Genomic DNA, 15,407 nt, shown 5'->3' with positions numbered 1-15,407 from the left:
TGGTTTGCCAAAGATTCTGATTGGTGATTCTGATTGCTGATTACGTTTTTTAAAGGGTGTCGGGGGTGGTATGCATGTGGATCGGCTATGGCATATTTGCCCTGGTAAAAACACAAGAATTTTGCTTTGGTTTTAACCATAGTTTTCCATATGCAGTAAGCAGTAATGTTTGATGGTTGCACAGGTTGTTGGAAAAGAAAAATTGGAGTATATTCACTTGTAGTCGTCTAACCACTGTTTTTCAACAAACAAAGAGATAAGGTTATTGCCAGGCTACGTATCTATCAATCAGATTGCAGACTAGCATATTTAATGAGAAAAGAGGGGCTATCCCACTCAGCAGATGCAAAGAGTTTATTCCTTTTCTCATAGATAATGACAGAGAACACTGGTACAGAGAACACTGGTAAACTAAACAAATTCCATTGACACCTTCTGTTTTATAGACCCATGTAGCTTTTGAATCACTGTCACACTCATGATCTCATTTGTTAGCACCTCTGTAAAGCAGTTAGCGGCAGACCCCCTCTTTTTACTGTATATCTTGGAGAATTCCATTTCTAGACAAAGGAAATGTAAAACCACTGCCTTCCCCACCACCACCCAATTTAAAATCCATTTGTGGCCCCAGAAACTGCTATGGGGTTGGTTTAAGCTTTGTTCTTTCTGGCCTTTTCCTAAGGAATATGCCTTACACAAGGATCCTCTCTCTCAAAGCCTATTCTAATTAATTAACGGATCCCCTCAACCCCTACTCTAATTAATTAACAGGGTCCAAATTTGATATCCGTGTGTGTATATTGGGAAATGAACACTTTCTGAAATAATCAGATTCCAAAAAAACGCAGCTTCATAGACCACACTCCGCACCTCAAATTACCTATGGCAGCATTTCCTAGAGAGAACACGTGGATATCCTTGGTGAGAAATTCCTGCCTTACGTTCCACACCAGAACACACCTTATTTTGAGATTTCAAAGGAGGCCTTATGGAATTACCCCCAGAACAGTGGCATCTCCCAATGAGAACTGGTTCTTACAGTAGACACAAACCAACAGTGCTGACTCTCACCATGTCTTACAGGTTTCTGCCTAGAAATCAAATTGATTTTGTTCCAGAGAAGACATTTTCTTCATTAAAAAATTTAGGAGAACTGTAAGTAGCATTGTCTACTAGGAAAATAGGATTGCTTCTTCCAAGATTATAAATTTAAGTGACTAGGGAGGCTGCTTTTTCCCTAGTGGCAATCAAATTCTGCAGACTCCTGGATATTCAAAATCAATTAAGAGAACCAACATTATCCTAAAGTCAAAAGCAAATTAAAATCAAGCAGTGGGCTTAATATGGATTTAGCCTACTCTAATTTCTCTCCCTATTTTCTTTGGGTGATTTCGTGTGTGTGTGTGTGTGTGTGTGTGTGTGTGTGTGTGTGTGTGTGTGTGTTTTGGAGCAAATCAGTTTTCCAGAGCTCCTTAAACTCAAGGATCATTATCTCTAATGGCTGGAGTATAGTTAATTCTCAATAAACGCTTGCTAAATGAACGACTGACTGAAATCATATTAATCATGACTGAACAAAGGAACAAAGATGCTTATTATCCCTTGAGAAATTATGACTTCCAGAGCAGATGAAGCAAATACAAATGTCTAGAATGATCGGGTTTATTGAAAAATATTCAGAGAGCTTATGTAACTTTTCCTGTTCAAATATATATTTTGTGGAGCTAAAACTTTTAAAAGCATGTCTCACTATTAATTCATTGCTACCTCCATAACTGTGTATCACTAGAAGTTAAAACTAAGTCTGTTACATTACAAAGGGGGTGACTTGGGTATAGAACTCCTCCTCCTGATCTGAAGCCTAAAAATGGAAATTAATTTCTTAATTAACCTCTCCCCCGTTCTTTATACCTCGCTTTGAAATCCAGGAAGTACTGGGGAAAATAACTCAGGAAGAGTAATTTGAAAACTAATTCATGAATAATCAAGATAATTCAAATGAATTTATAAGTATCACAAACCAAATCCACCTATATTTACTAAGTGCCTAGTATGTGCAAGACACTCCATTACAACTGAAAATATCGTCATTTTATGGCAAAAAGTGAAAGGCAGCTCCCTCAGAATCACTTGCTTATTCTTCACAAGGGCATTCCTGCTGAGACTTTAGAGGGTTGATAGGGACTTGAGTTATAGGGTAGAGAAAGCGAGCACCCCAGGACACACAGGAGCATGTTTTAAGTGCAAACTTAAGGAAACAGTGGTACGGAGTCCACATTTTGAAAAAATATTCTAATCCTCTTTTTATCCTACACTTAGAGCCACACACATTCCCACCCCCCCAAAAAAAGAGTCTGATTAAGAGATACTAGCTTGTTTTTTAAAACATCACCAATAATCTATTCCGATCCACTGTTCATCAGTAAGTGAAAAAAGAAATTCAGAAGTTTATAGAATTAACTTGAACAAGGCACTTTTACTTCCTGAATTTACGAAAATGTTGGGTAATTTTACTATGCCTTCATGACAACAAACCGTGCTGGAGAGGAATAAGCACATTTAGGTGAGGCCACTAAAGTCCTTTCTTCCAAAAGGCTGTACTTCGTTTTGCAACATAACACTGAACAGGATGTTTTCTAGCTGCACAAGACGTCATCATTTTGCTCCGTGGTCATGCTCTGTCTGACCCATGCAAGCCTGTGGCTTTCCTTCTACACTAGACCCAGGTGTCCTCTTCTTACCGGCAGCCCCAGATCAGAATTGCCACCTGGCAGGACAACTACACTTGGATATCATGATAGCATCTCAAAAGTAATCTGTTACAATTAATTTATAGCTAACCCTTACCCTCCTGCCAGCTTCTTTCCCTGAACTTACCATCATAGGGCTATCGGCATCCTTCCTGGCAGCCAGGCTCGAAGCCTCTTCTCTTCCGTTCAACCCTCCTTACACTTCCTGTCCTACCAGATGGTGAGACCTGCCCATGACCCCCTTAAGCCCTCATCAGCTTTCACATGGTACAGGGTCAAAGCCTCCTGCCTGGTCTCCATCGTTTGACTCTCCAACTTTTCATGCTTCCGACAGAACTAACATCCCATGAACCAGAGCATAGTATGCCCCTGTCCTGCTTCATATTCTCACTCCTTGTTGCCAGATTTCAATGTTAATGTTCAGAAGAATCACAAGGGATACCGGATTAAAATGCATATTACCAGACTCCCTCCCAGAGATTCTGAAGAGATAGTTCTGGAGTGGGCACCAGGAATGTACTCTTCTTATAAGAATCCTCTTTGGTTCTGATGCCTGGACTATGCCCTGGGAAGTTCTGCCTTGGAATGTACTCATGGCCCTTCCATTTTGTCTCCATGCTCATTTCCAGACTCACTCCCTCTACATCTCCCCATGCCCTCCATCCTCCACCCTCGCTGGACCATTTGCCAACTCCAGAAGATGTCATTGAATCTCAAGTTTCTGATTCACTGATCCTGCTTAACTCTCACCTGAAAAGCTGTTCTTCTTTTATACTACCTATGAAAATCATAAAGCTTTGTTCCAACAGTTCCTGATTTCCAACTCCTTCCTCTTTATTTAATCAGTACATCTATAATAGCACTTGCTTCATTCCTTCCTTGTTTTATAATCTAGTTGTTTATTCTAATTGTAAGCTTCTTTAGAAAAAGACCTAAGTCTTAGTTATTTGTAACTCCCACATACCCATCAGCAGCTCCAAAGCATCAAAAATAGATAAGATCTTTTGTTTGAGTTTTAAGCAATTGCATGTCTGTTTCACTTTTGAACATCTTCCCTTTAGAAGGATATTTTGGACTCTTGAAGAGCCCTGATTCCTTCTGACCCAAGCAAATCCTTTTATATATTCTGTAGAAGCATTTCCCTATGATTCTTCATGGATTGGACAGTCCTCTTATATTTCATTCTAAATTTTTAATTTCTTTTAAAAAATAGTACCATATCAAAATAGATTTAAAATGTGCAAATTTATCCATTCAAGATTATCTGGGCAGATAAAATGTGGCCAATACTGTCCTAGCTGGAAGGCAAGAGTAAGTAGAAGACATAGGTCTTGGCCTCAGAAAGCTTGTAATACAGTTGGATAAACAAGATATCATAAACTTGAACCAAATAAGAATCACAGAAATAATGAATGATCGAAACGTACAGAGAGTACCTGAAACAGAGGAAATTAGTCAAAGTAGACATTGAACCAGGTTGGGAATGTGTTGGAGAGAGACTGAGAGGAAATTCCAGACAGGAACTGAATGAGCAAAATATCACACATCTGAAAGTGATGGAAAACACATCCATTTGGCTGACTCACACAGCCTTGTTTTGTAACAAGTTATCAGGTTGGTTAAATTGGATCATATTTTCTGTTACATCAAATGGGATGATGATAATTGTGAGGAGTAACAACCATGTCATTTATTTCCAATGTAATTGTGTCGGGTTTTCACTCTCATCAACAGGGACCTGTCTAGCAATATGATAATGGAGCTACCACCCCACATTTTTAAAGACCTGAAGCTTCTACAAAAACTGTAAGTTCTTCTTCCCACCATCAGCAGATTTAAATGGCAACGTCTCGAGCTTCCAAAATAATAACATCCTGATGCTTCTTTCCTCCCTCTTTCTAATGGTACAAAAGGAATCTGTCGTCCAATCCTCTTTTGTATCTCCACAAGAACCAGTTTGAAAGTCTTAAACAACTTCAGTCTCTGTAAGTGAAATATAACAGTATGTTGATTATCATTTTAGTGGATGTACTTTACTCAGAACCACATTTATTTTTAAATGGGTATTTGATACACACAGGGGTTTTTATTTGAGCATGCATCATCAGACAGTCATGAATATCATTGTTACCATCAAGTATGTACTGAATGACAGCAAAACCATTCAATATGTTGTAAAGAACATTTCTGTGTTTGAAGCTACATATACCAGATTCACATGGAAAAATCTCATCCTGCAATCTTCCCAAAGAATTAAATTTTCAGTAGTTTGGTTACTGAACAGTTGGTAAAAAACAAATTATGTAAGACTTGCTTGCTCTTTTCCTTTCCCCTCTGCTACAACAGTCTACTTGATATTGGTCTACGGTGCATGCTTTTTATATTTCTCTCAGTAAAGAAAAAAATTATCTCACCAATGTGAACATTCAGGCACTTAATGTTGTTTAGTATTTTAAAATTTCAAATGTATGAGGTTCAAATAGAGTCAAGAACTCTGCCAGTTTTTCTTTGAATTTCCTCATTCCTCTCCCAGGAATAACCGTTGTTGCTTCAAGTTTGTTGTTTGTTTTTACACGGAGATTACATACATATTATGTGATCTCAGCCTTAAGATTTTGTTCATTTAATTCCAAAGATTAATCCTTAATATCACTTTTTCCTTTTTTTTTTTTAAAGATTTTATTTATTTGTTAGAGAGAGAGAGAGCGTGGGCAAGAGAGAGAGTGAGCAAGGGTACAAGCAGGGGGAGTTGCAGGCAGAGGGAGAAGCAGACTCCCTGCTGAGCAAGGAGCCTGATGTGGGATTTGATCCCGGGGCACTGGGATCATGACCTGAGCCGAAGGCAGACGCTTAACCAACTGAGCCACCCAGGCGTCCCTCACTTTTTCCTCTTGCTAAATAGTTTTCTTTTGGAAATTAATTCCAGATTAAGTTCTCTTTCAACAGGTATTAGTGAGCATCCACTGATGAAAAAGACTTGGTTCCTGTTCTTAAGAAGTGAGAATATAAAAAAACAAAGATGTGTGTGTGTGTGTGTGTGTGTGTTATACATATATATATATATATAAAACATATTGTTTTTTTCATATAATAATAGACCTTAGGATGTGAACAAAATGATTTTTCACTTACTACACACTGAATCCTAAAAGTCAAAATATCATGCTACCACATCATGCCTTTCTAAAAGTCAAATCAGAAACTATTTACCCAACACTTTTCTTTATTTCTTTTCTTTATTGTCTCAATCCTTTTCTTTTTAAGATTCATTTACACATTTATTTTACAGACATTTGCTGGCCACCAACTTATTCATAGCATTGTCTTAGGCACCCAAGATATAGTGACCCCTGCCCTTTTGGAAACTATCGGCTATTAATCAAATAATCACACAATCCATGTAGAGCTAAAACTGTGATAAGGCCAGGAGAAAGCCAGAGAGCAAAAGAAAGAGGGAAACAAATCCTTTAAAAAGGACACAAGAGTTTCCTGCAACAGAGACCCTGGGACGATTCTGGAGTATAATTGCTCCACTAGGTTTCATTTCTGACTGCCAAAGAACAAGGCAGTTCTGTGAAAGACTCAGTGGATGGGTGAAAACTCAGAACCATGTCAAGAAATCCTTATTCAGATCAGTCAAAAAGAAACTGAGTGAGAATCAAACATCTTTCAAAATAAACCTTAAAAGTAAAAGGCTTCTGTCTTTTTAGATTTTCCTCTCTCCATCTGTTTCCTGAGAACATGGGAGACTCCCTTAATTCATGCCATCCTAAAGAGTCTTCAAAGAATCTGTACTTGAAGAAGCTTCTGGATAAATGAGGAATATAGTGGTTCCCACTGGAGCCCTCTGAGGACATCTCATGGGGTCTGGAGAAGGGAAAGGCGTTATGCTTCCCACTACTGTCTTAGGAACACTTGTCCTGAATTGGAGCCTTGCTTACTGCTTCCATGGTTTTCCACCCTAAAGATGCATAGGCCTGGAAGAAACAACTGTATCTGAATCCAGGTTCTCACAAAACTTACTTCAGTGATGTTCTCAGGTTGGAAATATCAGTTCCTGTCTGAAACCCTCTAAAGTTCACATGGTGTGGTCTATAAAATGAAACTAGGCAGCCAACTTCATGATCACACAAATCACCACTGCCATTTTTAAATCAAAGAAATTCATGAGAATGTTCTATTAGAATGTAATTCAGCATATGAAGTGACAAAATCAGCTCCAACTTATAAAAGTCATAAATAGAAATGGCAATCTCCTAAGATAGTTTACTGTAAAATTTTCATCCTAATTTGAACTGGTAACAGGACTTTGAAGCATGGTATCTAGGATATGACAAAAAATGCAATTATTAAAAAGTTAAGCCCTGAAAACATGAAACCTATTGTGCATATTTTCCAGAGACCTGGAAAGGATAGAGATTCCAAATATAAACACACGGATGTTTCAGCCCATGATGAATCTTTCTCACATGTATGTATGTATGAAAAATGGAGAAGTAAGCATGGCGAAATATTGCCGATGTTCTAGTATAAACTGTCTAATGTATCACTGCAATGTGTTTTTATGCAAGAAAAGTCTTTTTATTGAGAACTTTTTAATTTTGTCACCTTTGGTCCCTGTTCAAATAGAGTTCAATATTATGATGTGCCGACATGAATGACACTTCTCTCTGGAAACATGCTGTTTATCCAATTGAGGCCCAATAAGAGATCAGGGTACCAGAATACCACACATTACACAAGATGAAGTCCCTGGCTAAATGGTACTCAGGAGACCTGGAAACATTAATTCACCTCACATGAATGAGCAGTCGGCTGCTCTAAGATTTGAGCCCTTAGGAAGAAAGGTGCTATATAAATTCCAGGTGTTGTTACTGTTACTAAGTGCACTACAAAATGGAGGTAATTAATCTTTATAGTAGTTTTTGATGTCACTTTAATATATTTGGCTAAAGTGCACTGTGTAAGTTGTGTTAATATATGTGTTTATGACATGATTCATTTCTTTATCAACTGTGTACTCTATGTGTTCATGATTTCAAAAATTAACCCTTGTTATCCACAACAATAGGGAGGATTCGGTGTAAGATTACAAGTTGGGTGCAGCAAGTGGATGAAATGGTTGGTGTGAAGGTGCTCTTTTGGGAGAACATTTTGTTTAAGTCTCTGCAGTAGGTGTGATTACTAAAAGACAAGTACATGATGCATATCCACATGGTTTTCATCATTTCTCTTTCTGTGGCACCAGTAGATACTTATTTAATGAGGCTATCTTTTCCTTGTTGAGGGTAGAATGTGAGGTCCTTTTAGAATAGAGAAATTCAACCTTTTTAGAACTTGATGGAGAAGCTGCCACTTGAAATATGAACCTCAGGTTGAGGTCAAGAAGGAGCTAATAATTAACAGAAAATGTTTTAACTTAGTTACTTCCCTACTAAGTGACCTAGTTTCTCTTCAGCTCCTTGTCCACCATTTATTGAAACACCTCCACCTCATAAGCCCCTCTTCTTCCACGTGCTGACCAGTGCCGTGGTCACAGCAGGAGGAAAGGCTGAATGACCAAGAGACCCTAGCTGGGTCCATCTGAAGACAGTGGACATAACGGAATCTTAAAGGGACTAAAAGGTCAAGTCAAGTGTGTACCAAGGACTCCAGGCAAGGAGAAGATAAAAAGGGAATTATACATCAAGTTCCTTTAAATGCATAGATGATTTCAGGAAGCTCAACTGTCAGCTACTTGAGGGCAGGGATTGCCCCCTATTTCCCTACCTGACAAGCCTAGCACTAAATTATCCATCTTTCACGTGCTCATCTAGGAAGTATTTGTTGAGTACTTCGCATGTGTCAGGCACTGTTCTAGATCTAAGAACACAGGACAAACAGGAGAGAGAAGTGTCTGCCCCATGGAGCTTCCATTCAGCTTTGGGAAACAGAAAGTGAACAAATAAATTGTGAATAAACCCTGTGAAAGAAAGTGTAGCAAGACAAAAGGACAGAAAGAGGAGATAGATGGTTCACACAGAAGAGCGAAGTGACATCTGAGCAGACCTGAATGGAGGGAGGGACCTGGCAATACCTAGGGGGAAGAATCTTCCCGGCAGAGGGAACAGCAAAAGCGTTGCAGTAAGAAGAGGGGTGAGCCTGGCTTCTTTGAGAATTGGAAGAAGGCCAATATGTCTGAACGGAAGGAGCAATGAAGGGAAGGTGAGGTGGATCTGGGCAGCCAATCAATCACGGGGGCCTTGAAGCCATGGCAGAGTAAAGCTTGAATTAACTGGCTAGTCTCAAAACCGAATGGGGAGATGGCAAAAAAGGATTAGACAAAGAGAAATGAACTAAAAGAGGTGGTACAAGAAAACAAAAATGGAATACGTTTTAATGGGGAGTGGGGAGGCCTAAACACACAGGTTTGGGGAATGGCGATAAGCCAAATGACCTCCCAATTCAAACACGTCAAGCTTCCACACACCTAGATCAAAAACACATTGATCACAAACAAACCTATATCTGCCTCTAGAAATTGTTTAAGCCCTTTTAGGCCCTGGTATGAAATCTGCTTCTTCTCCTAGCTCCCGTGAGACTGAGTTTTCCTAGTCTCTGAGACCCTCCCTTCCCGCCAGTGTCAGGGAAAAGGAGGCTGGTTAAGTGAGTATACTTAAAATGAAGTACAAGACAGGGATGTTTTCAGTTTCCATCCCAAACCCAAGCCCCTGAATGTTTGCTGCAGATCAGTGTAACAAGGACAATTTACTTTTTATCATACCCTAAAGAATAATTCAATGTGATGATGAAAAATGGAGTCCTGGAGACTTCATATTCTCATGTCCACCCCTGACTCATTTCAGTCAAGGCACAGAATTTCTATGTCCTTCAGGTTCTTCGTCTTCCCAAGAAGCACACTGCCTAGAGTAACGTAATATTTGATAAAGAATTCTATAATCACTATAACCAAAAATAAACAGACCTAGTGAAGTTGCATACCTGACAGAGCAGCAGCTCTGATAGAGGATGGCAACTGTAGTTTTTCTGTCATTGCTGTGAAGTGACTCTTTTTTTCCCTTTGAATTTAGTTATTTCACAAACTTTCGATACTGCTCCTATGCTCCCCATGTCCGCATATGTATGCCCTTGACTGACGGCATTTCTTCATTTGAGGACCTCTTGGCTAACAATATCCTCAGAATATTTGTCTGGGTTATAGCTTTCATAACCTGCTTTGGAAATCTTTTTGTCATTGGCATGAGATCTTTCATTAAAGCTGAAAACACGACTCACGCTACGTCCATCAAAATCCTTTGTTGTAAGTATGTTTCCTATCTAAGTGGATTTAGGATGTCTTCTGTGACGTGTGCACTAGATAACATATTGGCCTTCAACAATGGCACTTAATATAAATTATATGAGCTGGGCAGCTTTTTTTCTAAGAATGAAGTATAGTTCTCTTTGACTCTCTGTTTTAGACTGCATCATTTTGCAGTGATCCAGCACCCACCGTGTGGGGTTATATCTTGGAAATGGGGTAACAGGGAGCCAATGAGTCAATGGACAGATTATGGAGGACAGGTTTTGGGTTATAAACTAAGCTCTGTTAAACCTTCAGTTAGAATAGCACCCACGTTCTCAAGCCCAAAGAAAATTATTTTCTTTATTAACTATGCAAATGATATTTGTTTGCTGTTCAAAAACTAGCTTCCCACACACAAATATCCCCCCCCACACACACACACACTCACCACCACCATTACTTTTAAATTATAAAACGAAGACCCAATGTGGTACTTTAGAATTAGGACACCTTTCATGAAGTCCGTTGTCCTTTAGAGACTGTTGTCGGTGTTTATATTAGTTCATTTAATACAGGATGGAGGAGGAAGACCTAGTTAAAAAACCAAAACAGAGATGCTGGGAACTATCAACAGATACTGTATTAATTCCTTAACAGGTGCAGACTGCCTGATGGGTGTTTATTTGTTCTTCATTGGCTTTTTTGATATAAAATACCGCGGGCAGTATCAGAAGTATGCTTTGCTGTGGATGGAGAGTTTACAGTGTCGTCTCATGGGGTTCCTGGCCATGCTGTCTACTGAAGTCTCTGTCCTGCTGCTGACGTACTTGACTTTGGAGAAGTTCCTGGTCATAGTCTTTCCCTTCAGTAACATTCGTCCTGGAAAATGGCAGACCTCGGTCATCCTCACTGGCATCTGGATTGTGGGATTTTTAATAGCTGTGATTCCATTTTGGAATGAGGATTATTTTGGAAACTTTTATGGAAAAAATGGCGTATGTTTCCCACTCTATTATGACCAAACAGAAGATATTGGAAGCAAAGGGTATTCTCTTGGAATTTTCCTAGGTAAATTATATGTTTCATTTTCTGGACCAACGTAATTCTGATAGAAACAACAGAAATTTCAGCAAGTGTGTATTTGTCCACTTCAGAAAGTAAAAGATTATACTCTAGACTGTGTCCTTTTTGAAAGAAAAGTTCTTACTATTTATAGTTTTTATTTAACTTTTTATTATAGAGATTTAGTATGAGAAACAAAAGCATACTGTCTGGATGATGTTTTATTATCTGTAAGACCCTTTGATATTCACATTGTGACTCTGAGCTGGAGGAATTCTAGTTTTAGTGCCTTGAGCTGCGACCTCACCAAGTTATCTGAAATCATTTATTTTTACAATCTAGATATGAGTTAAGTAAATAATAATAATAAAATTCTGGAAACTCACTAGCAGGAGATTACCAGAATGGAAATACCAGGAAAGTGTATTGCCTTTGGTAAATGCAGCTCTAAAGTCAACAACATAAGAGTACTTAATAAAACTGTTTGCTTTTCAGTTTTCTTAATTCCCCCTAATTTTTTAGAAAAGATCCTACTTTCTCTGTTAAAAAAAAGTGAATGAGAGGTTTAGCTCTTTAGAACAAAAAACATTTGTTATTGCCTAATAAGTATCCCTCATGCTTAAAATTAAGATGACTTCCACATCATTTTTTAACTAGGGCAGTATTATCATTTTAATTTCCCTTTCTCATCTTTTCCCCTCATCTAAGTAGTCAATAAGCTCTATCATCATTTCTTTTTCACTGAATAGTTTTTCATTAAAATATGCCTCTGTCTTCTATTTCTTCCAGTCTGTACCTACTACCAGCTTAATTTAAAACCTCACTACCTCAACTCCAAAGGGCTTATTAATAGGGTTTATTACCTTAGCCCTTACTAGTCCTCTGGCCTTGGAGGCTTTCTCTCTCCTATTAACCTGTTCACTACCTGAGTATCAAAAAGATTGTGTTTGCCCCTCCAAGACCTTCAGTGACTTCCTGCTACTACCAAGATCAACTGTAAATTAATCACTCAAACGCAAAACAAAATGACTCTAACCACCAGTCCCAGATCTTTAACTATTCCTTCTCTTCTGAGAAATACACTTTCTTAGCACCATTTTAATAATACTCTTTACATACTACCCTGTTCTATAGCTATTTTTTCATGGATATTGTAAGCTGTTCCTAGCATAGGTGCACTTCATAGACACACGCACAAACACCACTACATTCACTGATTCATCAAGGATTTATTAAGCACCTGCTATAGGCCAGGCACAATTTTGGGTACTGGAGATACAATAGATCAGCCCTCACAGACCTGCCACCAGAAAAGGGCATAAAGACAAGTAAATACATTCTTACATCACAGACTCACAAATACCACAAAGAAAGTGTACAGGATGTTCTAGGAGCCCCAAATTCGAGCACCAGGGAAGGCTTTCCAATAGAAATGAGTCCAAATCCTCAGGCCCAAATGATAAGGAGGCATTAGCCAAGTGAAGTCTATTCCAGGAAAAGACATAGTAGATGTAGAGGCCCATAGACAAGGAACAAGTCCAGATGAAGGGCCAAGGAGTTAGGTGTGGCTAGACCTTACGGTTAAAGGGGGTGGGTTAGGCTAAAATGGGTTTAGCACCTGTGATGTATTCCAGATAGAAAAGGAGATAGTAACACACACACACACACACACACACACGCACACACACACACACACACACGTATCTCATCATCATCTATATACACTTGGCTTACCTATGAGAGGAGTCCTAGAGCCCTTTCTTATCTTTAAAGAGTATAAGAATACACAGTTTTTAAATGAATTCTTTATTTTAGAATGGAATTAGACTTAGAAGTTGCAAGGTTAGTACAGTTTCCATATGCCCCTTACCCAGTATCCTCTATTGCTAACCACTCACATCCCTATGGCGCTTTTAGAACACACACTTTTGGTCCGTTCACATCTGTTTTCATAATTTGCACCAGAGGATCATCTTTAACAGTCATTTTCTTTTATTCTTAACTGAAGTTTCTGACAAAAGGCCTAACATAAACCAATTTTATAAAATTCTATTGTATGGCTTTATTATGAGATTCTGTAGAATGTGAAATACCTTGAATAAAAACAACAGAACACTGGGAATTTATAGAATTTTCCCCTAGACTTCACCCATCTTTTACATATAGTCTAGATTCAGAAGAACATTTTTTTAAGCAACTTTGAAATTGTAAGCATATTTTATGTTCACAGTGAAGAATAAGATCATTACTCTTAGGAATTTTATTATAGAAAGAATATAACAAAGTGACTAAGAAGTCAACATTATAAGATAATGATGTTAAGTGAGAATTGTATAAACATATTTGACCCTAAAAAAATAAACCATATAGTTGTTTTTTTTATTTTTTCTTATTTCTTTTTTTCTAAAACAAGTCTAAAGGGTTCTGAATTTTAGTTTAAATTACTGTAAGCTATCTGAGAAAAAATACAAGAATGGATTTTTGTTCTATGTATTATTTTTACTTGGGACCAGAAAAAAAAAAAACCATGAGAAATAATGTTTCTGAAGCTATTATCTTCTTGCTATTCCAAGGTTATCTTGTTCATATTTATAAGATAAAGAAATGGGGTCATGTTTATTTTTTGAGATGTACATATGATTACAGTAATCCATTAAGATTTGAATTTGCAGAGAGCCAAAAATGAAAATAGCTTTTTTCTGGCTTTAAAAAAGCTAAAATTCACCTCATGATACACCTAGATCTGAATTTCAGAGCTCTGTAACTCTTCATAAAGGGTTTGTGTATTTTAAATATCTTTTGGTATCTGACAAACCCAATTCAGTTAGCTTATAGCCTTAGATTCAAGGTTTTTAGCTGATTATGACTGGGCTTACACAAAATGCTTCTTGGTAGTACAGCGTAAGAAGAGGCACCGAAATGAACATCTGTGTAACACAGTATTTTTACTGTTGATTTCTACCCCTGAGATGTTAAGAGCTGTGCTTTTCCCAACAGGTGTGAACTTGCTGGCTTTTCTCATCATTGTGTTTTCCTATACTATTATGTTCTGTTCCATTAAAAAAACTGCCTTGCAGACTTCGGAAGTGAGGAATCACATTGGAAGAGAGGTGGCTGTTGCAAATCGTTTCTTTTTTATAGTGTTCTCTGATGCCATCTGCTGGATTCCTGTATTTGTAATTAAAATTCTCTCCCTCTTCCGGGTGGAAATACCAGGTCAGTCCCTTCTATTATTCCCAAGTACATTGTGCCATCTTACACTCCCTGATGAGGACAGAATACAGTGCCTGACATATAGTAAATTCTCTGTAAATACCTACAACTTTGGTACAAACAGTTATTATTTTCCTCAGTATTTTATAATCTGTATTCTAAGATAGAAACTGGGGAGTGGTGCAATCCAGACAAGAATAATAAGAAAACAGGAGCTGGGGAAAAAAAAACAACAAAAAAAACAAAACTAAGACTCAGTGTCTCATTTCTACCTGAGCTAGATAGTGGTTCTTAACCAAGAGTACACCAAAACAATCAAAATATACATGCCCAGGTTCTAGATTTAATCTATAGGGGCAAAGGGCTACACACAGGGATTTTGGAAAAGTTCCCCTTGTGATTCTGAGGCACACACCCCTGGTTAAGAACTACCGTCTATTTCATGGTCCCTGCCCTGTGGTTGTCACATGAGGCTCCACTCTGCAGAGTGTGAGATGTTCTGTTCAAGTGCTTCATCAAAAAGGCCAGGTTTCCCACTCACACCCCTAGTTCAACCAGAGGAAAAAACCTTTCATGAGTTAGGATTTCATTTGAATCCCTTTCTAGGACCTAGAAATCACAGCCATGCAGGGGCCGCCCAGGGCTTTGGCTCGACTCTCAATGAACTAGACTTTCCACCTGGGGAGTCCATCCGGGGCTCAATTGTGTCTTATTCATCTTGGCACCCCAGGCTCATGCATGGGGTTGGCCCTTCAGAAGCACTTATAAAAGTGTGATGAATGTATAAGTACCAAACAGCTGTAACAGTTTATGTCCTTCCAGCTTGTGCACAGAGTCATGGGAGGCCTTGTCAAATGCCTCACTGCAAAATGACACACAACATCCCCAGCTTCCCCTTAACCTGTCCATATAGCCTGACCGCAAGGCAGAGGTGTCCCTGGAGCCATGTAAGGTGTGAAAGTGCAGATCAAAAGAGAGATCGGGGCTGACTACTTGGACCTTCCAGTAGGCGGGGAGAGCAGAGGCCATAAGAATGTGTGTGCCATCACTTGGGGTTGGGGAGAGCCAGGTGGCTGTGAGGAGCAGAGTTAATTAAG

The 15,407-nt window shown here is 38.6% G+C and overlaps 1 protein-coding gene across 1 annotated transcript in view; it reads left to right on the top strand.

Annotated features, from left to right (window-relative positions):
* RXFP2 (relaxin family peptide receptor 2) overlaps nucleotides 1-15,407 on the top strand; it is a 63,998-nt gene that overhangs the window by 44,892 nt on the left and 3,699 nt on the right. Inside the window, exons 11-17 of the mRNA XM_027590487.1 lie at nucleotides 1,084-1,155; nucleotides 4,485-4,556; nucleotides 4,664-4,735; nucleotides 7,150-7,221; nucleotides 9,821-10,050; nucleotides 10,693-11,103; nucleotides 14,095-14,313. Of these exons, the coding sequence (XP_027446288.1) occupies nucleotides 1,084-1,155; nucleotides 4,485-4,556; nucleotides 4,664-4,735; nucleotides 7,150-7,221; nucleotides 9,821-10,050; nucleotides 10,693-11,103; nucleotides 14,095-14,313 (1,148 nt within the window). The remainder of the gene's footprint in view (nucleotides 1-1,083; nucleotides 1,156-4,484; nucleotides 4,557-4,663; nucleotides 4,736-7,149; nucleotides 7,222-9,820; nucleotides 10,051-10,692; nucleotides 11,104-14,094; nucleotides 14,314-15,407) is intronic.

This window comes from Zalophus californianus, chromosome 3 (assembly GCF_009762305.2).
Source record: "Zalophus californianus isolate mZalCal1 chromosome 3, mZalCal1.pri.v2, whole genome shotgun sequence".
Lineage (NCBI taxonomy): Eukaryota > Metazoa > Chordata > Mammalia > Carnivora > Otariidae > Zalophus > Zalophus californianus.
This window is presented reverse-complemented; position numbering and strand designations above follow the sequence as displayed.